Source organism: Macrotis lagotis, chromosome 3 (genome assembly GCF_037893015.1).
Source record: "Macrotis lagotis isolate mMagLag1 chromosome 3, bilby.v1.9.chrom.fasta, whole genome shotgun sequence".
NCBI lineage: Eukaryota > Metazoa > Chordata > Mammalia > Peramelemorphia > Peramelidae > Macrotis > Macrotis lagotis.
This window is the reverse complement of record NC_133660.1, coordinates 216138897-216165252: the sequence shown is the minus strand read 5'-3', so window position 1 is coordinate 216165252 and position 26356 is coordinate 216138897. Positions and strand designations below refer to the sequence as shown.

The window sequence follows — 26356 nt, the reverse complement described above, 5'->3', positions numbered from 1 at the left end:
GAGGATAGCATCATCTCTGAAGAGAGTATGCCATGCTGGGCCATCCTGTGCCAGTGTCATGTTGCACAATCAATGAAAGTTCCTGAAAGAGAACTTGAGAATATCCTTATATCATTTTTTTCTGACTCCCATGTGAGCTCTTGCCCTATGTGAGTTCTTTATATGTAAGAGAACTACTAAGTTTTCCTGATTCCAAGCCCAGTGCTCTATTTACCAGCTGCCTACATAAATAGAGCAGTGAAGAATATGCCAATTATTTGCTTTCCTTAGCAAATAAACTTTTTTGTTCTTTTAGATTTTTCAAGGCAATGGGGTTAAGTGGCTTGCCCAAGGCAAACTGCTAGGTAATTATTATGTGTCTGGGGCTGGATTTGAACCCAGGTACTCCTGACTCCAGGGCCAGTGCCACTGTGCCACCTAGCTGTCCCCCAAATGAACTTTTAAAAAATATTTCAATTTACCACCAGAGTCATATGACAAAGGAGAATCTTCTCTTTTATAGGGCTGGTCCTGCAAGATCACTGGCTCTTTCTCTGAGCCACAGCATTCACACACATATGCAATAAAAATCACATCTTGGTATACTTGGTATACTTTCTTCTAAAGAGAAAATCGTTTCAATGATTCTTTTTTTCAAGGAACACATTTGTATCTCAGAAGATCTTCAATTGTTAAATTAAAAAGGAGACATAAAAAGGAATGTGATATATATATATATATATACATACACATATATAGTGATATATATATATACACACATATATATATATTCATATATATAGAGAGAGACAGAGACAGAAATCAGAGACAGAGACTGAGAGATAGAGAGAGACAGAGTGTCCTAGTGAATAAAGATTAAAGATTCAGGAGATCTAGTGCTGTTGGTTTCAGAGGATGAATGTATGGCCCTTTCTCTAAGTAGCTCTAAAGTTCAGAGAATTATATGAATTGGTAGAAAGTAGAGGGAATTTCCTCATCTTAGAATTTCCTATATCTTTTAAACAAATGTCCAGTCTCTATTTCAATTCCTATTTTAAAATTGTTCATTTATTCATTTTACCTGGGGAAATCCTTAGGAAAAAAATAATTGATTTTGGGTGAACAGCTTAAGGAAACAAAGGCACTCACAGGCAATGAAACCAGGACTGGTATCTCCAAATACCCCAAATTCTGTGAGGTCATTATCAGAGGGAATTCTCAATATAAAGTAAACAAACAGTCAGGCAGCATGGGGGCATTCAAGTAGCGTAGCAGAGGTCAGTGGAGTATACAGTTGTTAGCACTGAAAATTATTAAAGAAGCTTAAAACATAAAAAGTAGACAGGATCTTATGATACTGGTAGCATGGGAGAGTGGAAAGAGGGCTGGTTTGGAAGTCAATGTCTTAAGTTTGAATTCACCCTCTGAAACTTACTACCTGTGTGACCTTGGAAAAGTCATTTAAGTTCCTCAAAGACCTTCAGAGGGTGACTTCATTAATGCTGGTGGAAAGGTCAGAAGAAACTAGGAAGAGAATAGCTGACTTTTTTCCTTTTTTAACTTTTCCTGAAGTCAAGGAAACTAGGCCTCAGTTTCTTCATATGTAAAATGAAGAGTATTAGTTCTCTGACTTCTATACTATATTTCTATGAGCCTAACTAGCTACTTATTTAGTTCTAGTACTATAGTTCTATGATCCTAACTAGCTACTTATTTAGGAAACATAGGTGACAGGCAGGATTCCTATTAAGACATTGAATTTCAGGAAAATTTTGCACAGGAAATGGTTTCCAGTCTTCCCATCTTTTTTTTATGAGTTAATGCATCTCCTTAGATATATACTGCAGAAGCTCTCAAGTAATTTAATAACTTTTTGTTTCTAGGGCATCAGAGAAGGGAGAGTTTTTTGAACTCTACTAGTCTATAGTCACCATGAACAAACACAGGGACCAACCTGGGCTCTTCAGATTGCAAATGGGCATAGCCCCAGTGCTGTTTGACAACAGATGCTAATGACCAAGGTTGTGTCTAGCAGAAACTTCTCTTCTCATTCATAGAAGACATTTCATCAGAGAAGCAATACCATTCTGATAATCCATTCTGGTTTTATGTACTTAAATGATGGGAAGTCAGAGAACCATAATCAAAAGGAAAGTAGAGTTTTACCTGGAGAAAGAGTACTGGGACATTTTATGGAATCAAAATGAAAAATCAAAAAAAAATTGTAAATTGTAAAGGAAAGGTATAATAAATTAGTTATGTTGATTATACTAAATTATGCGATTTATCTATAGGTTCTATAGATATTATCTATAGAATTCTATAGAAAGTCATTTAGTCCAGGATTTAAAATATCCAAGCATCATATTTATAAAATATTGAAAATATTTAGTAACTGTACATATATTTATATATTTCTTGTTAAGTTTTTTGAGTAGAGGAATTTATCCTCTTTATTTTCATGTTCTGGCCCTCTCAAACTCCCATAATTAGTTAAACTGTTCATAGTCAGAACCTTAAATAGTGTTTGAATGAATGATTGAACAAATGTTTTAGAGAAAGTGTTATTCAAACTAAGATCTAGGCTGGCTTCCTAAGTGTGATTTAAGTGAAATTAAGACTCAAGAAAGTGGATGGCTCTTCCAGTTGATAGTTGCTTGCTGCATACTAGCAAATAATACTAGCTATTGTAAAAATGAACATATATGAGCATGAGAGAAACTATTGGTGTTTTGCTTTAGGGAAAATACTTGAACTATTTTTCAAATATTTATGGTTGAGCAAAACCCCAAACATATTTTGCCAGACATCTGTTCTTTTTATATTTAAACCATTCTGTTTCCCAAGGGAAATTGAATCCTTAGGTTTTTGACTCATCAACTGAATTCTTTGGCAAGGGATTGCTGGTAAATCAGAAGTACTAATGAGCCTTTTTTCTCCATGTATTATTTGAGAAGTTGCAACTCAAAAGAACTAAACAAAATAGAAATTCTCAAAGATTCAGGTTTGGATCTAAAATCATTTTGGGGTACATTTGAGGACTTCTCTCTTTGATCCAATTTATTTTGACTACTTCTCCTTCCATTCCCAAGTCCTTCCACAAGTTCTCATTGTGGCATGGAAGCAATAGTATCATCTCAAAAGCTATACACAAGTTCTGGAAGCTATTACCAAGTCATAAAAAACAAGGATAGAGGAAAGAAAGGCACAAGAATAGATTATCTGTAAATTAAAAAATGAGAAGCTGATCATGAGAGAAAGGTTAATGTGAGAAGATGTGGAGATGGGGAAAAAGGGAGAGGAAGAAGGAAAGAAGGAAACAAACCTTTAATAAACTCTTACCATGAGCCAGGTACTGTACTAAGCACTTTACAAATATAGCATTTGATCTTCACAACTGTGGGTCATATTTAAATCAAGAAAGTCCCCATTTAAAGTCAAGAAAACTGAGGCAGATAGAAATTTAGTGATAAGCTATTTAGTGTCTGAGGTTAAATTTTAATTCAGCTCTTCCTGACTCTAGGCTTAGTGTTTTATATTCTGTGCTAGCTAGTTCTAGTGAGGGGTGGTACAACTCAAGAAGACCATCTCTTAGGATATTGGAGGGAGCTGTGATTTGTACTGGTTAAGGCAACAGAGCGATAAAGTAACCACAATTTTTAAAATTTAATTTTTTTTAAGTTTGAAATTTCATTGAATGAAACTAGATGACTCAGTGGATAGACTGTTAGGTCAGGAAGATTTGAGTTCAAATCTAACCTCAAATACTTACTAGTTGTGTGACTCTGAGCAAGTCACTTAACCCTGTTTCCTCAGTTTCCTCATCTGCAAAATGAGCTGGATAAGGAGTTGACAAACCAATGTAGTATTTATACCAAGAAAACCCCATACAGGGTCTCAAAGAGTTGGACAGAATAATTGAACAAAAACAAAAATTTCATTGGAGTGAGTGTTGCCTCAAACAGTCCTTTAGGAGATAGCCTTCATGAATTAAACCCCTCCTTCTAGAGGCCTTAGTTAAGAAAGAATCAGGAAGATTTAAGTTCAATTCCCTATTCAGGTATTGATTTGATTTATAGTCCCATACTCAGTACTTAACCATTCACAGACTCAGTTTCCTTATCTCTAAAATGGGGATAATAATTTCTTCTACCTAAGATCATTGTTAAGGATCTGATGGGGGAATAACAATATATCACTTTGCATATTGTAAAGAGCTATATAAGTATTATCTGGTATTAATTCAATGCTGTGAGGTCATCAGGTTTGCAATGAAAAGTGTGATTCTTCCAAGGACCAAACATACCCCTTAAACAGAGGTATTGGGTCAAGAGATTTCCCTTCAAGACCTCACATTACTACCAGTACTTTTTGTCTGATCATGATCCAAGCTCAGTTTCCCTATTTGTGAAATGGGGGGTGATAATACTGTATCTACTATACATACTATGTGGAAAACACTTTTTAAATTGCGAAGCCCTATAGAAATGTGAGCAATGGTTTGTATTACCATATATCCAGGAATAGAGAAGGAATCTCAGAGGACAATTCTCATTATAATTCCAGGTTCATATGCTCTGATCTTGTTTTTTAATCTTCAAATAGTATGAAGGGAACTGTGCTGAATTTGGAGCAGGGTTTCTCAGAGCTCAGAACAATTGACATATGTGGATATTCATTCTAACAGATTCTCTTCCCACACCACAGATAAACTGGCAGCTGTACACTTAGAGCAGGAAAAACGTCCAATGTTTAAGTGCCAGAACAAATTGTACTATTAATAGCCTTTTCCATTGGACTGTAGCTTCTTGACTTCAATTTATCTCTTGTTGGAAAACAAGTAAACTTTAAATTCTATCACATTTCTACATAACCCAGTCATTTTAGCTATATGCATAGGCTAACTTCAAGGAATCTGTCATAGCATTTTCCGGCTGTGGGCAGAAGGTATAAATGTGAAGCTCATCATGCAAAGAAACATGATTCAGTGGAAAATACTGGACTGGGAGTCTGAGAACCTGGGAATCAAATCTAAGCATTGTCCTTTACTGTCTGGGTGACATGGGAAATCTGTTTCCCTTCTATGCCCCCCCTCCCCATTTCTATATACTTAAATTGAGGGCTTTAGTTCAATGATATCTAAGGCCAAGTCCAAATACCATATTCTATGATTTCAATGAAATCCTATGAAATTTCTAAGAAACTATGGTATAGATTCATCTATATAGTAGGGATAATTAGATCAGTACTGCCTCTTTCACAGTCTTAGAAGAGGTTCTATAAACTTGTTTGAAAGATTCTTAGCATTGAAAGTAACCTCAAAAGCCTTTGGCTCTAATCATTAATGAAGAAGTCTTCAAGATTCTGGGTGAAGGAGAACCCACCTCTCCCAAAGAAGATTATCCTACTATAATTGTTTTTTGTTGTTGTTTTTGTTGTTTGTTTTTTTAGTTTTTATAAGGTAATGGGGTTAAGTGGCTTGCTCAAGGCCACACAGCTAGGTAATTATTAAATGTCTGAGGCCCTACTATAATTGTTAAGAAGTTTTGTCTTCCATCAAGGCAAAATTTTCTTCTGAAATTTCCACCTTTTGCATTTACTTCTCTCCTACAGAGCCTGAAAGGACCATCAGTCAAATCATCTTCTAGGCAGCATGTGGCCTATGGACTGCATTTTGGATAGCCCTAATCTAGGTTATAGCTCCTCGACTATTTGTTGACCATTCTCATGACTACCTTAAATCTTCATGTCTGCAGACTAAATATTCCCCAGTTCCTTTAAAGACTATATATGATATGATCTTGATTGCACTCTTTTGGACAGGATCAAAATCATCAATATCATTTCTAAAATGTGCCAACCAGAATTTATCATAATACCCTAAAGGTGAGTTGATCAAGACAGAATACAGAAGGGTCATCATTAGTCCCCGTTACTATCCTTCTCTTAATGTACCTAATATTAGGTGTGTTAGTTTTGGAGGATTGCATAACAGATTGTGGACTCTTATTGAAATCTTTTTTAAAGATGAACTGCTGTCTAACTATATTCTTTCCATAGACATGTGTGAAATTGATTCTTGGAACCAAAGTGTAAGATTTTATACTCATTCATAATAAATTCTGTCTTATTAGTCTTGGCCTAACATTCCATCTTGTGGGGGGGAAACCAAAACATTCTATCTTGTGAAAATGTTTTTGGATCTTAGTTCTGACAACTAACGCATTAGCTAGCCCTCCCAGCTTTGAAATGAGATTTTGAAGGTGCTTTGAAAATTATTACAAGCTATACAGATGTTGACCACTTACCTTGTATTATTTGGAAAGCACATTGTAAAACTGTAAAATGTGAATTATTATTTCTACTACTACTATTACAATAATTCTATGAAAAATTGTGGTTTGATCACTGGTTTCTCAAATAACTTACCTCCACTGAGATCCTGGATTTCCATATGAACCAAATCTGGCTCCCCATCTACTCCAGCCACAGCCCTAAGAGGGAACAAAAACAATAAACAAACAAACAAACAAACAAATAAATAAAAACATAAGACAAAACCTGAATCATACAGACTACAAATCCCTTATTAAGTCCTTATTTCTTTCAAATAATGTGGAAACTCCTTAGACTGGCCTTCTAAGCTCTTCAAAATTTGGTTCCTATATACTTTCTCAACTTTCTGTCTACTCCTCCTCCTGGATCAACCCAATCAGACAAAATAGGCATTGAAACCAAAATTGTAGGAACTTTGGATTTGTAGCCAGAGAACTTAAGTTTGGATCCCAATTCTATTGCAATATGTATGATCTTGGGCAAGGCACTTTTCCTGTTTTGACCTTGTTCTCAAATTTAAAACAAAGAGCTCAGGAAAAAAATATTTCCAAGATTCTTTTTAGGTCTTAATTCTGAGCTTTTACTAGACTATTCATCAAAATTTGAATAATCTCTTCTCTGTCCTGCTTCTTGATCTTTTCTTTCATCCTTCTAGATACCTGAAATACTCTCCTTCTGATCTCAGACAGCTAAGACACCATCAAGTTCCAGAATAATAAATACTACCTCCTTCATGAAGCCTTCCCTGATTCCTTTCCTTTGAGGGTATGAAGGAATCAGAACAGCAAGTGGTAGTGGTGATTGAGTGAACCACACTGATTCCCTATCTTGTGACTCAATCAGATCAGTTCCTTTTCTTTTTTTCCAAATATTTTATTTTTTCTTAATTACATGTAAAAATATTTTTTTAACATTCATTTTTAAAATGTTGAATTTTAAATTCTCTTCACTCTCCTCTCCTCCCTCAAAGAGAAGGCAAGAAATTTGATATGGTTTGTACATGGTCAGTCATGTAAAACACATTTCCTTATTAGTCATGTGAAAGAAAACTCAGACTAAAAACCATAAAACCCAAGAAAAATAAAGTTAAAAAAAGTATCCTTCAATCTGTATACAGACTTTATTATTTCTTTCTCTGAAGTTGAAGTATTTTTCATCATAAGTCCTTCAGAATTTTTTTGGATCATTATATTGTTGAGATTAGTTAAATCATTCACTGATTAAATAACATTAGTGAAGATCATCAACTGATCATCATAAAATATTGCTGCTATTCTGTACAATATTCACCTGATTCTGCTCACTTTACTTTGTATCAATTCATATAAGTCCTTCCAAGGTTTCTGAAAGCATCCTTGCTTATCATTTCTTGTAACCCTGTAATTATATTATAATAATTATTATTATATAAATATATAATTATTATACTTGTAAGAAATTATGCTATCATCATGATACTTTCAGAAAAATCTGGACTCAGTTTTCTTTCTAATCAATTATAGGTCTAGCCCAATTTTTGTCTTGTGAGGAAACATTGTTCAATTGTGGGAATTATGAGAAAAACCTTATTGCATTATTTTAGTCTAGCCCTGTGTGCCCGAGAAGCTGGACTACCTCTGTTGTTGTTGTTGACTGTTGCTTTGTCCTTCATACTCAAAGAAGACTAAGATATCAAGGAGGTGATGCCATGACAAGCACATGAATTGGATTTGAATGAGGGTGTGCTAAGTCGCTAGTCTCACTTTCTCCTCCAGAGACATCTGAGTCCAGTGACCAGATAAGAGTCAGGATGACTGGAGATGGCCTGGGATGGAAGCAATCAGGGCAAAGTGACTTGTCTAAGGTCACCTAGCTAAGTAACTGCCAAGTGTTTGAGGGTGAATTTGAACTCCCATCCTCTTGATTCCAGAGTCAGTGATCTATCCAATGCACCACCTAGCTGCCACTACCTTTACCTATAGCTTAAAGAACCTTAACTAAGGACCTAAGTTATCTGATCAGAAACTCAGTCAGATCTAAAAGACTGATGCACGGAGTTTTTTCACAACTCTATATTACAAATAACCTGTAAACCTTATCTGAAAATTGGCCTCTTATTAGTGAATCAATTATTTTTTTCATGTTCCCTTGATTGAATGTACTCTTGGAGGGGAATAAGACACCTCTTTTTCTGATTTCAGAGAATTACCCTTATCTCTCCCCTCCCAAATTAGAAAGTCCCTAATCTTCACTCCAATTAGAAATCATATTACTGAATTTTATATCCTGCTTAATTATTTTCTTTCAGTTAATTAGTCTTATTTGATAATGGATAAAAATCTGTCTCACCTTGTATTTAAGGTCCAGTTCTAAGCTAAAAAGAATTGGTTCTAAATTATAGATTGCTTAATTATATATTGTTATATATTGCTTAATAAATTGGTGTTCTTAAAAGCTTGAACTTTATTTCCTCAGTTATTTCATTTTTCACCACTTCATCTTTCACTCCCAAATGGGAATCAGATCTAGGAAGAAGAGTTTATTTTTCTAGGAAAGGACAAATTTTACCCTCTGTATGGTACTATTTGCTGAAGACTTTGTGCCTTCAAGATAATATATACTTGGCTTATCATAACTTATGTACCACAGAGATTCAAATTCTTTTATGTGATAGATATAAAATATTATTAGAAATCATATTAAAAAGGATACCTTGTGTTCAATTTTAGATAGTTGCCTTTTTGCCTAGCTTGCCCTTCCTCTGAACTTTTCCCTTCTCAAGGGTACCATCTTGGTGACAACCCAATTCCTTATTCACTCATCCTACATAGCCAACCAGTTGCCAAAATTTGCAGCTTCCATCTCTCCAACAACTCTTGCAAAAATCCCTCCCTCTCTTCTCACTTAGCCACTACACCAGTATAGGCCCTCATCAGCTTTCACCTAGACTCCTGCAATAGTTTCCTTGCCTCTTTCCACTCTAATCAATGATCTGCACATCTACTAGAGTCATTTTCCCAGGATGAAGTTCTGATGATGACAAATTTTTACTCACAAACTCAAAGTGTACTGGAGGATCAAAACTGAACTCTTTCATTCGTCAATTAATACCCTTCCCAACCTGGTCTCTTTTGTACTTCCCCATCTTATACTCTCCAATCTAGACTAATGTTCCATACACCCAAATCTTCCTGAATATGAAGTTAGATCTCTCTATCCATTCTGTAACATTTTCCTTCCAAACATAAATTGTTAAAATTTTAAGCATTATAGATAGTACATGAGCTGTTGAAGAGAGTGATATAGAAGAAAAATCTAAAACCCTGTGAGGTAAGAATTGATTACTCAATGACATTGCCAGTAAGTTTCCATAGAGTTCTAATTTGAAATTTTGGTTGCCAGAAAATCCATAAAACATGCCTTGGAAAAAATAGAATGCCATATCCCTTTAAATCCATTCTATTACAAGATATATTCAGTTGGGAGTTGGGGGAGACCATCCATAAAGAGTAGGATACTATTGGGGAGACCAATACAGCACAGGATTGGGAAGGAGTTGATCTTGGAAACAGAGGGAAAAAATATAAAACATCTAGAAATTCCCATTTTAACATCATATTCTTGCCAACTTGGTGCTACACTCAGATACTTTAGTCTCTGGCAGTTTAAATACTATCAGCATCCCTCTACATTTTTGTTCCTGAAGGCAAAGTTCTTTTTTCCACATCTGGGTTGTGACTGCTAGGTCTCCTGACTCCAAGACCAGGATAACTTAAGGTTGTTTTTAGGCAACTTAGAGACTTTATATTACTTTATATCCTCAGCATGAAGGCCATGGCATGGGAGGTGGCCCTATGGCACTCACTATGGCCCTATGGCACTCACTACCTTAAATACATTACTACTTTGTCAAATATAAGATTTTGTTGTCACATATTGCCATCTACATTAAGATGAGTAGATGGCTATGTGTGTTTTCTAGATCACTAAGTTAGATTACATAGATTCATAGAATGTAGAGAAAGAAAATTCCTTAAAGATTCATCAGTATACTTTCCTTTGTGAAAGGGGAAGAAAATGAAATTTAGAGAATTTAAGGGATTTATTCATTGTCCTATTGCAAATAAGAATATAAGGATTTGAGGCATATACAATGAATTATGTTTGCTACTGCATGGGGAGATTTGGATTATTATACCCAGTTCTGGGTGCCAACAAAACACACACACACACACACACACACACACACACACACACACACACGCAAACATAGTGGATAAAAAGCCAATCCTAAAATCACTAATTATGTGACCCTGAACAATTTAACCTCTAGCTTTTTGGCATCTCTCAGACTATAAATGCAGAGAAGGAAATTTGCAATGGTAGAGAGAGTTTCTTTAACTGGGAGTTCCCTTATAACAAGGACATCACATGTCTAGACCCCTATCCCTTTTGCTTTTTATATCATGGCTCTTTCCCAGTACTGGTGATAACCTACTACTGAACTTCCATAATCACTTTTTTAATCAATTTTTTTTCACATTTCTTTATTTTTCCAACTACATGTAATTGTAGTTCTCAACAATTTTTTGACATTTTTCTCTTTCCTCTCTTCCCTTCCTTCTTCCCCTGGCAGAAAGCAATTTAATAGAGACTCAACAACAACAGTCATGCTAAACATAGCTCCATATTATTCATGTTATGAAGGAAGAATGACATCCAAATGGAAGAGAAAAAATGACATAATTCATAAGAAATTTTTTAAATTGAAGATAACAAACTTTGATCTGCCTTTGAACTCCACAGTTCCTTCTCTGGATATGGATGGTCTTTATCACAAGTCTTTTAGTATTGTCTTTGATTGCTGTACTGCAGAAATGAACAAGTCCATCATAGTTGATCATCACCCAATGTTATTAATGTGTATAATGTTCTGATTCTGCTCATTTCACCCATCATCAGTTCATAAAAATCATTTCAGGTTGTTCTGAAGTTCTATCCCACATGATTTCTTATAGAATAACAGTTTTTCATCACATTCATATACTACAATTTTGATAAATACAGGATTTCTCTGTGTTTTTTTAAACCACTTTGAGGTATATGCTCAGAAGCAGATTTGTAGGGGAAACACATTAGTGATTCATGTAAGACTTTTTTGGAAAAATTAGAAATTATATGCTTTTTTGTTTTTAATTTTTATTTAAGGCAATGGGATTAAGTGACTTGCCCAAGATCACATAGGCAATTATTAAGTATCTGAGGCTGGATTTGAACTTAGGTATTCCTGACTCCTGGATCTATGCTCTATCTACTGTGCCACCTAGCTGCCCTATTTGTTTGTTTTTTCAGAATGGTGTTTCAATTCCAGAAGGCCTGGACAAACTAGATTAGGATGGGATAGGGACTCAAAGCTATATTCTAAGATGATTGGTGGGAGGAATTGAGTTTGTTTTTTCTAGATAAGAGAAGACCAGAAGTAAAGTATTCAAAGAGCACAGGTGACCAGAATGGTGAGGAGATTTTAAGCTATCACAGGATACTAAAGAAATTGGAAATATTTAGACTGACAACATCTGCATCCACTACAGAACACAGCCCAAAGCTGTACAAATTGATGAATTTCCATATGAATTCATGCATGACTGCTGAGGAGTTGAGTCTTAGCTGTCATAATATTCTGGTCAGAACAAAACTTTATTCCCTAGTCAAACTGGGGATAGAAGTGGAGAATTTTATACACCAGTTAGCAAAGAGAGATGCAAAGACACTTTCAAACCCCAAGGGTGTTAATGAGATAGTGTTTGTGAACATGTCCACAATGAGTCATATAACTCTGCAATAGGGTTGGCTTGGAGGTGAAAACCCTATATTATTTGAGCTGACATTTTCATCTGGCTATAATAATATCATCATAATGATAATAATCCTGCCTTGGATTTATGCAGTGCCTTTCCTCCAACAAGCTCAGAAACACAAAATGACAGAAGGAAGGGTGATGTTCAATGCTAGGGTTTCTTATAATAAGACTTATGTTTTCTGGGATCAATCTTTTAGAATTTGCATAATAATAATGTTAGGAATAGTCATAGAAATAACTCAAATTTATTTAGTACTTGAAGTTCAATTCACATTTTTAAAACATTGTCATATTGATTCTAACAATTACCTTATTAGATATATCTTTCAAGTATTATTATTCCCAATTTTGCAAATGAGGAAACTGAGACATGAAGTAATAAATCAATTTGTCCAAAGTCAAATCAACATTTGCCATATTCATACAAACAAATCCATCATCCCACCTGTGCTATAGACTGAATCTGTAAAATGAAAATGATGTGAATACAACGTACTTACCTTTGTGACCATGACATGTAAATACAGATACATCTTAGTTCTTATGTAAGGCAGATTTAAGGAAAAATTTGATCTACATTTGGATCAATAATCTATCAATATCAAAAGAAAATGAGCAATTAGAGAATTACAGTGAAAATTTTTTGAGAAGACAAAGATGGATCAGAATTGGACAGAATGCTCACAATGATGAGAAAAGATCCTTCTGAGTCATTGGCTATGATGCTCAGTTGTGAAACCATGGTTAAGTAACAACCCTTCCAAATCTCGGACACATATTTATTTATAAGATTATAAACTGTGATCTGCAAAGATGGAGAGGATTAGCAACCAAACAAATTATAGACCTTTGATGTATTAATGTAGGGTATTAAGATTTGCAAAGTGCAAAGCACTCTACCAAGCACACAGTAGGTGCTTAATGAAATCTTGTTGATTGAGTGCTGGACACTAGAGAAGCTACAAATTTAACTTAAGATTGGTTAAAATGATAGAAGGTGAGACTGATAAATGTTGGAGGGGATGTGGAAAAATTGAGACACTAATTCATTGTTGGTGGAATTACTAACTGATCCAACCATTTTGGATGGCAATCTGGAATTTTGTACAAAGAGTTGTTAAATTTTCTATGTCCTTTGACCAAGCAATACCACTAGTTGGTTTATTTCTGAAGATAATTAGGGAACAAGGAAAAGAATCCATCCATAAGTTCTAAAATGTTTATAAAAGCTCTTTTTTGTGTTGGCAAAGAACTAGAAATTGCAATTGGTGCTGTATGATTGCAATGGAATATTACTGTGGTATAAGAAATGATAAGTTCAATGATTTTTGAAAAAAAAACACGGAAAGACTTCCACAAAAATGAGAAAGAATAAAAAGCCAAATCCAAGAAAAAAAGCAAAATTACTTTAAGAAAGACTTTGAACAAATAAGTTATTCTGACTAATATAAATACCTAAATTTACTATGAAAGATATATATATATGAAGAAATATTCTAATTATATCCAGAGAAAGTGATAAATAGAATTATGTTTAGAATTGTTTACATATAAATATTATGTCTCTCTCTATATGTATATATGTGTATATTTGGGCACATGTCTAATAGTAATCATCTCGAAAGCTGGGGGGGAGGGAAGAAAAAAATATATATGCATGATAATTTTCTGTGAATTTGAAAAGAATAGGAAATTGAGCATAGTAGATTTGTAGTTTCATGTGTAATCATTTTTTTATTACTATGGTATGAAAATGCTTGTTTTATTCCATAAATTTAAAATAAAATATAATACTATCATGGTCCTTGTCCATGGATAGCTTTAAATCAGATAAGGAAAATAAAATATATTAAATAATTATCATACATAGCTGCTATTTGAGTTCTAAAGCTGGGGCAATCACAGAATATTTCCTGAGATGCTTGATCTAGGTCTTTAAAGTTGGTTGGAATTTTGACTAGAAAAGCCTGGGGTGATAAAAGTCATTCTAGTTCCTCTAGAGTGAACATAGAAAGCACTGGGTAAGTCGCGTAGTTCACTTTGGTTAGAGTAATAGAAGAGTCCAGAATTTCAAGCCTGCTATGTCACTTTGTAATCCTGAGAAAATCACTAATATGTCTGTTTCTTTATCTAAAAATGAAGATCTTGATTCTTGCTTATGGAATTTCACTGCCAATCTTAGAAATTCAATGCAATAAAAATTTGAGTGATCATTATTACAAGAGAAATCAGGGTGGAAAGTGTTAAAAAAAATGCCAGCAAGAGAATCAGGTTCAAATCCTGACTCTGAGACTCATTAGTTTTGTGATCATGGATAAATCACTTTATCTCTCTGAGTCTTGTTTGATCTCATATAAAGGATGTAAAGTGATTAAGATGACTTTTGCCTGGGGATATCAAATAAGTCTTTTTTTTAATTTATTTTTTATTCTCATTTTGTACAAATGTTTTTTTTTACATTAATAAAATATTCTTGTTTACAAAATACCCCACCCCCCCATGAATATAGATAGACTTGCTTGGGCGAAAAAAGTAAAGGAGAGAGAAAAAATTAAAATAAAAAAAATGATAGTAATAATTGTAGGTATGGCCAGGTGGCGCAATGGACGAAGCACCAGTCCTGGAGCCACGAGCACCGGAGCCCAAAAGAGCCCATATCCAGCCTCGTAAACCCAACAATCACCCAGCCGTGTGACATGCAAGCCACCCAATCCCCACTGTGCTGCAAAAAACAAAAAGAAGAAAAAAAAAGACCCCAAATAAAATAAAATAGTAATAATAGTAGGGGTGGCTGGGTGGCAGACAGAGCATTGGCCCTTGAGCCAGGAGCACCTGGGTCCAAATCCGGCCCCAGACACCCAAAGATCACACTGCTATGTAGCCCCAGGCAGGCCACCCAGCCCCACTTGCCTTGCACCCTCCCCCAAATAATAATAACAAAAAATGTGCTTCAGTCTTTGTTCCAACACCACCAACTCTGTCAGGGGTGGATCACACTCTTTATGATAAGTCCATCATAAAAGTTACTTCCATATTTTTCCAACATTGCCATTGCGGATCGCAACTCCCTCCTTTCTTATTTCTCCACTACCATGTACTGTATTTTCTCTCTCCTTCACTCTGACTCTGCTGTAGGGTCACTGAGTGGCACAGCAGATAGATCCCTGGTCCTGGGGCCAAGAAGCCCTGAGCACCCATACCACCCCTTAGGCCCAGAATCCACCTGGCCCTATGGTCCTGGGTAGGCCATCCAATCCCAGCCCCTTGCAAGAAGTAAGAAAGAAAATGTGTTATATCTGACCACTTTCCCCCCATGGTCCATCCTCTCCTCCTTTACTCACATCCCCACCCCTTCCCCCTGCTCCCCCCTCCTTCTTACTCCAGATGTCTATGCCCCATTGAGTATATTTGCTGTTTTCTCTCCTAGCCATCTCTGATGAGAGCAAAGGTTCCCTCATTCCCCCTTGCCTCCCCCCTTCCATATCATTGCAACAGCTCATTGTAATAAAAAAAATCTTATTATGTGAAATATCTTGGACTATTCCCCCTCTCCTTTTTCTTTCTCCCATTCCATTTCCCTTTTTTCTATTGACTCCATTTTTACACCATATTTTATCTTCGAATTCAGCTTTCTCCTGTGCTTCAACTATAAAAGCTCCCTCTACCTGCTCTATTAACTGAGAAGGTTCATATGAGTATTATCAGTGTCATTTTTCTATGCAGGAACACATGCAGTTCATCCTCATTAAGTCCCTCATATTTCCCCCCCTCTCCTCCAATCTCCATGCTTCACCTGAGTCCTGTATCTGAAGATCAAACCTTCTGTTTAGTTCTGGCCATTCCAAAAGGAACATTTGAAATTCCCCTGCTTCATTGAAAGTCCATCTTTTTCCCTGGAAGAGGACATTCAGCCTTACTGGGTAGTTCATTCTTGGCTGCATTCTAGGCTCTTTTGCCTTCTGGTATATTGTATTCCAAGTCCTACGAGCTTCCAATGTAGTTGCTGCTTAGTCCTGTGTGATCCTGACTGCAGCTCCATGATATTTGAACTGTGTCCTTCTGGCTGCTTGTAATATTTTCTCTTTGACTTGGGAGTTCTGGAACTCGGCTATAATATTCCTAGGGGTTGATTTTTTGGGATCTCTTTCTCTGGGGGATCGGTGGTAGTAATTCTTTGAAAATGATGTCAAGGCTCTTTTCCTGATCATGACTTTCATGTATTCCAATAATTTTTAAATTATCTTTCTTAAGTCTGTTTTCCATATCAGTTGTTTTTTCAATGAGATATTTCACATTTTCTTCTAATTTTTCATTTTTTTGGTTTTGAAGTATTGAGTCCTGATTTCTGGTAAATTCATCAATCTCCCTGAATTCTATTCTTTGTCTGAAGGATTTGTTTTCCTCAGAGAGTTTTCTTATCTCTTTTTCCATCTGGCCAATTTTGCTTTTTAAAGCATTTTTCTCCTCAATAACTTTTTTGAACTGTTTTATCCATTTGACCTAAGCTGGTTTTTAGCATGCTGTTTTCTTCAGCATTTTTTTGGATTTCCTTGACTAAGCTGCTGACTTCATTTTCATGTTTTTCCTGCATCTCTCTCATTTCTTTTCCCAGTTTTTCTTCCAACTCCCTCATTTGATTTTCAAAGTCTTTTTTGAGCTCTGTCATAGCCTGAGCCCAATTTCTGTTTTTCTTGGTGTCTTTAGATGCAGGAGCTTGTGCTTCCTCATCTTGAGACTGAGTATTTTGATCCTTCTTGGGCTCATTTGCAAAGTATTTCTCAATAGTCTTCCTCTTATTTCTCTGCTTGCTCATTTTCCCAGCCTGGTCCTGGTTTTGGGGTACTTCCTGAGCTTTTGGGGCACTCCCACAAGGGTCTCAGTGTGTGAGGCTCTGTCCTCCCTCCTGGTCTGTGAATGACCATAAGTGCCCCCCCCCCTGCCATGGGGCCGAGGTGGGGGGGGGCCCTGTTGTTCTATGGAGGGGCCTAGACTGGGATCAGGATCTGAATGTGGTCAGAGCCCCAGAGTCCTGTTCCAGGGGCAGAGGACAGAGCTGGGCAGTCTCTCTCTCTTCACTCCCCTCCCTCAGCTCAATGGGCTCATGCCCTGGGGGCTCCTGCTTACTGGCTCCACCTGCTTCTGTTTCAGGGTCTGGGCTGGGGAAAGACCAAGCTGCTTGCTGTGTGCCCTGATGGCTGGGCTCCACGTGCTTGCTCTGGCAGAGGTCCCCTGCTGTTTCCCCACTTTGTGCTCGGTGCTCCCTGGGGTGCATGTGCAGCTCAGGGGACTCCCCCGCTGCTGTGAGCCCCGGCTCCCAGCGCCCTGGGGCTGCCTCAGGGAGGCTGAAGTTCTTTCGCTATGGAGGGCCACCCCTCTGGCAGGCCGCCCCTCCGACCCCGACCCCGGGGAGCAGAGCCTTTCTGCTGTTTTCCAGGTTACCTTGAGTAGGAGAACTGCCTCCCTGGGTCCCTTTGTGGGTTCTGTCTCTCGAAAGTTTAGTTAGAGTCTTTAGTTTATGAGTTTTATCAGAGAGCTCCTAAGACTCGAACCCTTCTTGTTGCCATCTTGGCTCTACCCCCCAGATAAGTTTTTATAGAGTAATTAAAGAGAATTTTGACAAAGTATTTGTTTAAGATGAGATGGAAAGTTGGAGGAAAATTGAATGTCATAGTTCTTATTATGGATAGTGGGGAGTGAAGGTGTGGGGAGATTGAGTTGGGTAATCTTATGGAAAGCCTGGGTGAATGGTAACAGAACCAGAGATACCTTCTGATGTTATGTTCACTGCCTTTTCCATGACATCACCCTGCTTTTCAGTGAGACACGAAAACATCTTCTGACACATCCATCTAAAACTGAGATGCTGCCATTTCCTCAGGAAATCTTTGTTTTAGACCAATCCTTAAGCACAATATCACTGCTATCTAGTTTTTCCAGGAGCTGCTCTACCAAGCATTGGTTTCTTTCCTTAACAAGAATGAACTAATGTGAGTGAGAATTAGCAAATTGTAATTCCAGCACAATTTCCTCTAAAAGAGAAGACATGATACATATTGAGAGGAGGATAAAAAATCCCCTGTAATTAATTTAGATTTCAAAATATGGAACAGAAACATCAATTATTTTGACCAATAGGCAAATAGCTTCAAATTTCAAGGTGAAATTTATTCTCTGTAAAAAACTCCAAGCAGGATATCTGCAAACTGATCACCAGTCATCACACTGAGATATTTCCTTCCTTCCCCAATTCTCTAATGAATGGTTCAGGGCACTCTGGAAGAGCATTTCATTTCTTTTTTTTTTTAAAAAGCTTCTAGCACCCAATCAGGGATACTGGGCTTTAGAACACAGAAGTGTAGATAAGTAGAAATGGTCTCACTGAATGTCAGAACTAAAAGAGAACATTAAGCACACAATTTTAGCGTTGGAAGAGATTCTTCAACACAAAATATGGGTAGATAGAGGTGATAAAACTCTCAACACATAGAACTCAGCATTTTAGGACATTTAAGATCAGCTAGTTCAAAAATCCTCCTTATACAGATGAGAAGATTTGGGTCCAAGGAAAGTGAATGACTTGACCATGTTCAATTGGTTATTAGCCTAAATGAAACCCAGGGTAAAGAATAATACTTTAATAGATAATTAAGGGAAAAGTATATTAACATAAATGAGGTATGATCTTACAAGTTAGATTTACAAAGATATAATTCTCAGCTTTACATTATCTCACAAGGCTTTCCATCAAATCCTCTGAGCATCAGTTTCTGAATCTGTAAAAATGGGGTTAACAGTTTTACACTGTTTACTGTCAATTTTACAAAGTTGTTTTTTTGGAGGAAATTTTGCAAAAACATGAAGTGTATGGAAGCAAATTAAATTATAGATCTATAAATAAACAAACTGATGAAAAACTACTCCAGGACCAGATTGATAGGAATCATTTATCATAGCAATAGCTCAGTATATCTAGATTATGGATTAATGATTATTAATATTAATTAAGCATTAAGAATTAAGGATTGTGAAGCATTTTCCTTGGTGAAGTAGAAGATGTTACAAATATTATTGGCCCTTTTTAACTAAGCAGTAAAATGAGGTACAGGGAAATGGAGATTTGATAAGGTTGCCCATCTATTGAGATAAGAATTTGTATTCCAGTCTTTTTAGAGTAGTATTTTTCCACCACCATGCAGAAAACCTCTTAAATACTAATAATTTCTATATCTTCCAGATCCTATTCAATTTTAAACAAGGTAAAAGTTATTTATCATTTCTCAGTTGAAAAGGCCCTTAGGCAGAAAATACATGATAACTAGAGTTATTATAGTCAAAGTTATGTTCTAAATTAGTTGCCATCCTCAAAGGAATTAGACAAACAGAATCTTTTGAAGAAGATGATCTGATTTGCTTCTACTGGCCTTATTGAAGAATCAATCAGTGAATTTTGTGTGTATAAGTTTTGAAGTGGAGTAGCACATTACAATAGAAATAATACTTGTAGGTTAGTAGTGAGATGGGTTCTGGAGGCAATATCTTATGGGGTAAAGGTATTCTTGGAATAAGAAGACAAAGTTTTATATTCCAGATACATGAGTTTTATGACTCTGGGAAAATGTTGTCTCAGAACCCCCATTTTTCCACTTATAAAATAAAGATAACAATACACCCCCTACAGCAAAGGAAGGCTATGTAGAAAGTTATATTTCAATGAGCATGAGTGTCTCTTGGCATGTATATCTTCAGGGGTGGGAAGTGTCTGAGGGGCTATTCAGGGATGGTCAGGTTGCCAGGGATATCAGTCAGAGTTTGCCCTGACTCATTTGGAGAGACTTGTGTCTGAGACTGTCTCTAAAGCTCCTCTATCTCTAATAGCAAACAAAGGCACCTCAGGATGAGAAAATTCTTTCTTACCCATAATGCAGTCACTTAGTGTTAAGCTTATCAAAACTTTAATGAGTCTGAGCTTTGGACAGAAAATTGATTTTCAGTAATTTGTAGTGTCAGTTCAAGGACAAAGTTCTCTTTGGAAGTGCAGTCAAAAATGGTTTAATTTATTGCTTACAATACTGGGGCCATAGCAAAACTACTACTACTGTCATTCTGGAACAGGGGAGATTTTCTGTTTCTTAACATTATATTGCCAAGCAGTCTAGTCTGATTAGCTTTAAAGGATAATGGCTCCTGGCAATTTGAGATACTTGTGGAAAAATAATTTGATTTACTCAAGATAATAATATGTTTGAGTTATCACCAATTTCCTGATCAGCATCTGGGAGCAGGTTGCTTTATTTTTTTCTGGCTGGAAAACTATCCCATAAGCCGTTCTCTTCTGATATAAAAAAATTACAATGTCCACTGCTCCAGTCTGTTGCTTTCAGTTGAATCCAACATAGCGTAACACAGAGAATTCAGTGATACCAACTCTATGAAAAAATATCTGTTTTTTTATCCCTCCCACCCCCCTCACATCCCAAAGCACAATATCTCTGCCTTTCTAACCTCCTTCCCCCAATTCACTTGGCACTTGGACATCTCAAATCTCAGGACAGTCGACATTAATGACTAGGCCCTGTGATTGATAACCCACATGGGCTTTCAAGTAAGGCAGTGAGGCGCTCCAGTGTTCCTTGGCCCTGGCTTTCCATCCACAATGATAAAGCCATTATTTTTCCATTGAAACAAAGACACATGCTGGGGAGGGGACATATCAAGGAGAATGGAGGACTAAGAATATTATTCCAGAGGCAGAGAAAGTCATCCTTCTAGACTTTGAAGATAATAGGTAAAGAAACTATTTTCTTGTTATGATTAGTATGGAAATCTACATGAGATGAAGAAAAGAGGAAACAGAATACATGTACTATGAAATGTTTTCCTTGGGAAAAATAGGATTTGGGGGTTCCCCAGCAAACCCAGGAAATGTTTTAGAACAAAATTGATCTGAAAGTGCACCAAGACAGTAGAGTATATCTAATCCATATCTAATTCTGAAAGTATGTTCTATATGAAGTCCATATATTTGTATGTATATATGTATATGAATGGCTTAGAGATAAGAGAATAAAAGCAGAAAGGAAATAGAGGCAGAGACAGAGAAGCAGAAAAAGATAACAACAGTTCAGACTTTTATGTTGCTTTTTGTGTTGGAAGGCACCTACTTCACAAGAAACCTGAGAGGTAAGAAGTGCCAGCATTATTATGTGTATCTTGCAAAGGGACAGAAACAGAGACAGAGAAAAACACAGAAAAAGAGGTTAAAAATAGAGATAGATGGAGAGGGATAGAGGGAGGGCAAAGGAGGAGGACAGGGAGAGGAAGGCAAGTGAAGAGGGACCAAGAAGGATGTATTAGAATTCTTTTTTTTTCCTGTGTAGAAAGAGATTTTGTTTTTTTGGTTGATTCTTTTTCTTTTCTTCTTTTTGGTATTTTTCAGTTTGGTGGGGAATCCAGTACAAAAACATGAAGCTTTCCCTTCATCCCTGAGATGGCCCTTTCGAAGGGCAAGGTGCTTATGAAATACTTATTGATGTGATTTGATTAATAACGTCTAAATGAAAGCTCCATCCACAATAAAATCCCCACAGGGAACATCAGCCCGAGAAATGCCTCTTTTTTTTTTTTTTTTTTTTTGCTTGGGGCCTAGTTGAATGTATGGAAGTTCAAGACAGGCTGACATGGGAACTTTAATGAATTTCCCCCATCTCCCATCTCCATCCTGCAGTCTGCACTCAAAGGACCGTCAAAGGGAGAATAACAAATCCCAGAAAAACCAAGTCTCCATTCTCCTGTTTGTGTGTGTGTGTGTGTGTGTGCATGTGTATGGTGTGTATGTGTATGCAACTCCAACAATATTTTTTTCTTATTTTGTTATTAAACATCAAGTTAAGAAGACTTGTAGGCTTTAGATTCACATTGAAGCCAGAAAAAGAACTCCTGAGGGTTAAAATTTATTTTTATTTTCCAGTTAGGTATAGTAAAGGCTGCTTCCCTGCTATTCTTTTCCTTGTCCCATCAAGAGAATTCTGAGGTTCTCAGGGATGAAAGCTCAGTGTGATATCCTCATAGAACAAAGAAGGTAAAGCTAGAGAAGATACCTTAGGTTCTCTAAGCTAGACATATTCTCAAAAGTAATTTATGGTTCAACTCCTACCATAAACACAAACCACCCCTATAAAAAATTACAACAATTGATTGATTTATATTTATCTCATTGTTAAATAGCTCTAAGAATGAGGAAATACTCTACTTCAAAGAACTAAAATCTATTTTTTTTATAATTTCTATCTTTTATTCCTAGTTTTTCCTTTCAGGGCTAAACAAAGTTTATTCCATTTGTGAGCGATAGCACACATATAAGGGTTCTTAATTTCTTTTTTTTGATCATGTAACTATTTGTCAATCTGGATTGTCAATATAGACTCATTTTTAGAATAATCCTTTTAAGTATATAATCTAAGTTACATAATGTTACAAAAGAAACCAATTATATTGAAATATAGCTATCAAAATACAATTTTAAATAGTTCATGACTCCATTTCAAGAACCCTTGCTTTAGCTCTTCAGGTAATTAAGGATAACAGTCATGCTCACATTAAATTTTCTCTTCTCAGTAGTCAAAACAAGGAACATAATAAGTATTTGCCAAATGTCAACTATGGTCAGGAATTGTGTTCAGCATTTTACAAACATTAGCTTATTTGATCCTCATAACTGTAGGAGGTAGATGCTATTTATTTCCCTATTTTATAATTGAAGATACTGAGTCAGACAGAGATTAAAAGTGACTTGCCCAGGATCATACAGAGGTTGTAAGTGTCTGAAAGAAGATTTAAAGATTAATGAATAAGATATTCTAAATCAGTAATAATAAGAGAAAGAGAAATGAGAGTTAAAATAACCTTGGAGTTTCACTTTATATCCAATAAATTGGTAACAACTAAGAAAGACAGAAAGATAAGCATAGAAGGGTGAGATTGGAATAAGTCATTTTCACTCATTAAAATGGTAACTAATAAAATGACATGCTTGTCTAATACTTAACATATCTATTGAATCAGTCAAAAAAGGATATTGAACTAAATTTAATTAAACTAATTATAAATAAAATATATTATATATGTGTATACATATAATATATAATAAAATATCATGACACCAGAAATGTGTTGGATTTCTTGAAGAGACTCAGTCTTTTCCTCTGGAACTTTTATAACAGAGAAAGTCAGATTAGTTTTTAGCTTTTAAATGTCCGACCAGAATTTCCAATCCAAGAGACAGAATTATTTCGGAGAAGAAGGAATAGAGAAACCTATGTCTCCTTCTCTACCCCCTCACTCCCACCATTAACCAGAGGAAAAGCTTATGAGTTCCGAAAAGGTCCGGGAATCTTGGATTTTTGATATTGATCCAAGCAATGTCCCTTGGGACATCAATAACTAGCTGTGGTTTTCATGGGGAACAAAGGACAAATTAGTCATAGTAAAGAAATAAAATTTCAGGACTGAGCAAGTTGTCCGCAGAAGCAACATCATTTCTACAATGAACTTCATGAGAGTCCCATAAAAGGAGGAGGAAAAGGATTCTACCAGAGTACTTTCAGGAACTTTGACTTCTTTGTCACAAAGTGATCTCATTTTGATCTTGTTTTTCCTTGGACTTCATATGTACTTGTGGGAGTGTCTGTCCCAGACTTTTGGGAAAATGAATTTTATATGAAATGTTTTCACTTCAACACCTTAGCAAATATATGGTTAGGGCTAAGTCAGTATGTTCATTGATATGAATAGATAATCACTGGGGTTAAGTAAACTGGTGTGGGCTTATGATTTATAGTCTTAGATTACTATCTCTTACTCACTAAAGATCTATTAGAATTGTGGGGTAAAAGAAGTCAGCTATTCTTTGGGGATGATTTGTCTTGTTAGTGTGAGTAGGCTTTGGGAGTCTCTCAGAGCATGTGGAAATATTTCCATGGACAGATGCAAAGTATAGCGAGTAAAACCCCAAAAATAATATACTCAATGATCACAATGATGTTAATAGAAAGGATAACCACTCAATAATCAAAACTGAAAGTTGCAAAATTTTGAAGAATGAGCTTGGTCCATAAGAAGACATATGAAAAGCAACTTTCCCCAACACCTTTGCAAAGAATAAGATCTATCGGTTTGGAACTTTGCTATAAATAACCTCTCCAGTTCTCACAGTAGCAGATTATCCATCATATAATTTCAAATCCCAGTTGCCTCATGGAATCAAAGAGAACTCAAAGTTTATCTCATTTGCCTTTTCTCTTATTCATAATATTTTCTAGAATGCCTCTAATGAGAGGCTAACTAGTTATTACTTGAAGGACTGAACTGGAAGGTTATATGTGGAAATGAATGTAAAGTAAAAGCCAAATTCAACAATAAAAATAATAATTTAAAATTAAAAAATAATTATTTAAAATAAAAACATAAAAATACTTACAGTATTTCAATGTCATTTCTAATAAAACATTTAGCTTTTAAAAATTAAAAAAAAAGATTAAAAAACCCAATAGCATAGTGGCCATAACTGAACATATACTTCTGATGTAGTCAGTCTCAGTGGACAACAGTCCCATGATCTATTACTTTTCTCAGTCTGAAGCCTATTTTCCTATTTTCCATTTTTATTGCAAAAGTTTTCAGGCTTACTCCCTACACTTATCATCCTAGCCTAACATCTGACTCTGAAACATGTAAAATATACATGAAAATGTAAGATTTGTCCATAGTTTCCATGAAATCAAAAGCCCTGGAGTATTTACTCATACAATTTCATGTCAGAACCCTAGTCCTTATTTTGGGAACTTTCAAAATATTCAAACTTTTCCCTAATCCCTTGGGGATGTCTGAATCAGAGATCATTGACCCCTGTTTCTTGGGAGCTAATCAATCTAGTGCTGAAAAAATCTGATAGCCCGGCTGCTCATGGCTGGGAGTGACAGTGCTGTGGAGGCAAAAGGATCTTTGCCCTCTTTCTGCTAGACCCTTGCCTTGCCTTTCTATAGATGCTGAGGAAATTATAGACCTCTTCCAGAATCAAAGCAATATTTGCTCCTCAGACACAGAAAATCTTGTTTTCTTTATGGCCACAAAAGACAAAGTTAGTAAGAAGGACTAAAATAAAAATGATGGTGAAAGATGTGAAAAAAAGAAAAAATATATAAATTCATTGATGATGATGATATCAAGTATTACCAGTAGATGTAACTATAGAGAGCAATCAATAACCAGTCAGCATTTATTAAGTATTTCCTGAGTCAGTGTGAGTCTCTATGTTAAACGTTGGCAATATTAATAAAAAAACAAAAGTAGCTCCTATTCTGAAGGAGTCTGCATTGTATAGTTACCCCATAAGGGAAGAAAGGTCTAACAACTTGGGTGAGGGGAAGAGGGGCACCAGGAAAAGCTTCCTGTGGAAGATCTTTGAATTAAGTCTTAAAATAAACTAGCAGGGTGGCTAGGTGGCTTAGTGAATAGAGCATTGGCCCTGGAGTCAGGAGTACCTGAGTTCAAATCCAGCCTCAGACACTTAATAATTACCTAGCTGTGTGGCCTTGGGCAAGCCACTTAACCCTGTTTGCCTTGCAAAAACCTTAAAAAAAAGAAACTAGAGATTCTTAGAGGAAAAGATAGGAAAAGTACCTTCTAAAATCAAAGGCATTTTTAAATTTACATAAGACTTCAAATGATCCATGATCCATTCTCTGTGCTAAAGCAAAAGAGTCTTCCATGTCTTCAGCAATGGCAAATTTGACTGGTCCTTGGATCAAAGACATATAATCAATGACTAACAAACATATTCAAAACCTTTCCACCTTAGTAAAACTGCCTTGGTCATGGGGAACAGAATTTGAGAACCCAGAGGCACACTCCCATCACGGTGAAGTAAAGGAGGAATATTCTACTAGATTTGTTATATAGCCTAATTTCTATTTCCATAAAATAATTCAAGGTTTATATAATATATATTGCTGACTAATTGAATGCTTATGTAAAAAATTATGGTTTATAAATTCTTTATTTTCAAACAGACTATGCAATAGGTCCTGCGAGATTTCTTAGTACGCATTCTAAAGATGAGAAAACAGAGGCTTAGAGTTTGGGTGTCTTGCCCAGAGTCTCAGATATTATGCGACAGGGTTGAGAATAAAAATAAAAATAAAAATA

The 26356-nt window shown here is 36.0% G+C and overlaps 1 protein-coding gene across 3 annotated transcripts in view; it reads right to left on the bottom strand.

Moving 5' to 3' along the window:
* SORCS2 (sortilin related VPS10 domain containing receptor 2) overlaps positions 1 to 26356 on the bottom strand; it is a 1216578-nt gene that overhangs the window by 230317 nt on the left and 959905 nt on the right. For all 3 annotated transcript variants that reach the window (XM_074229834.1, XM_074229835.1, XM_074229836.1), the window contains exon 6: positions 6409 to 6473. In XM_074229834.1, the coding sequence (XP_074085935.1) occupies positions 6409 to 6473 (65 nt within the window). The remainder of the gene's footprint in view (positions 1 to 6408; positions 6474 to 26356) is intronic.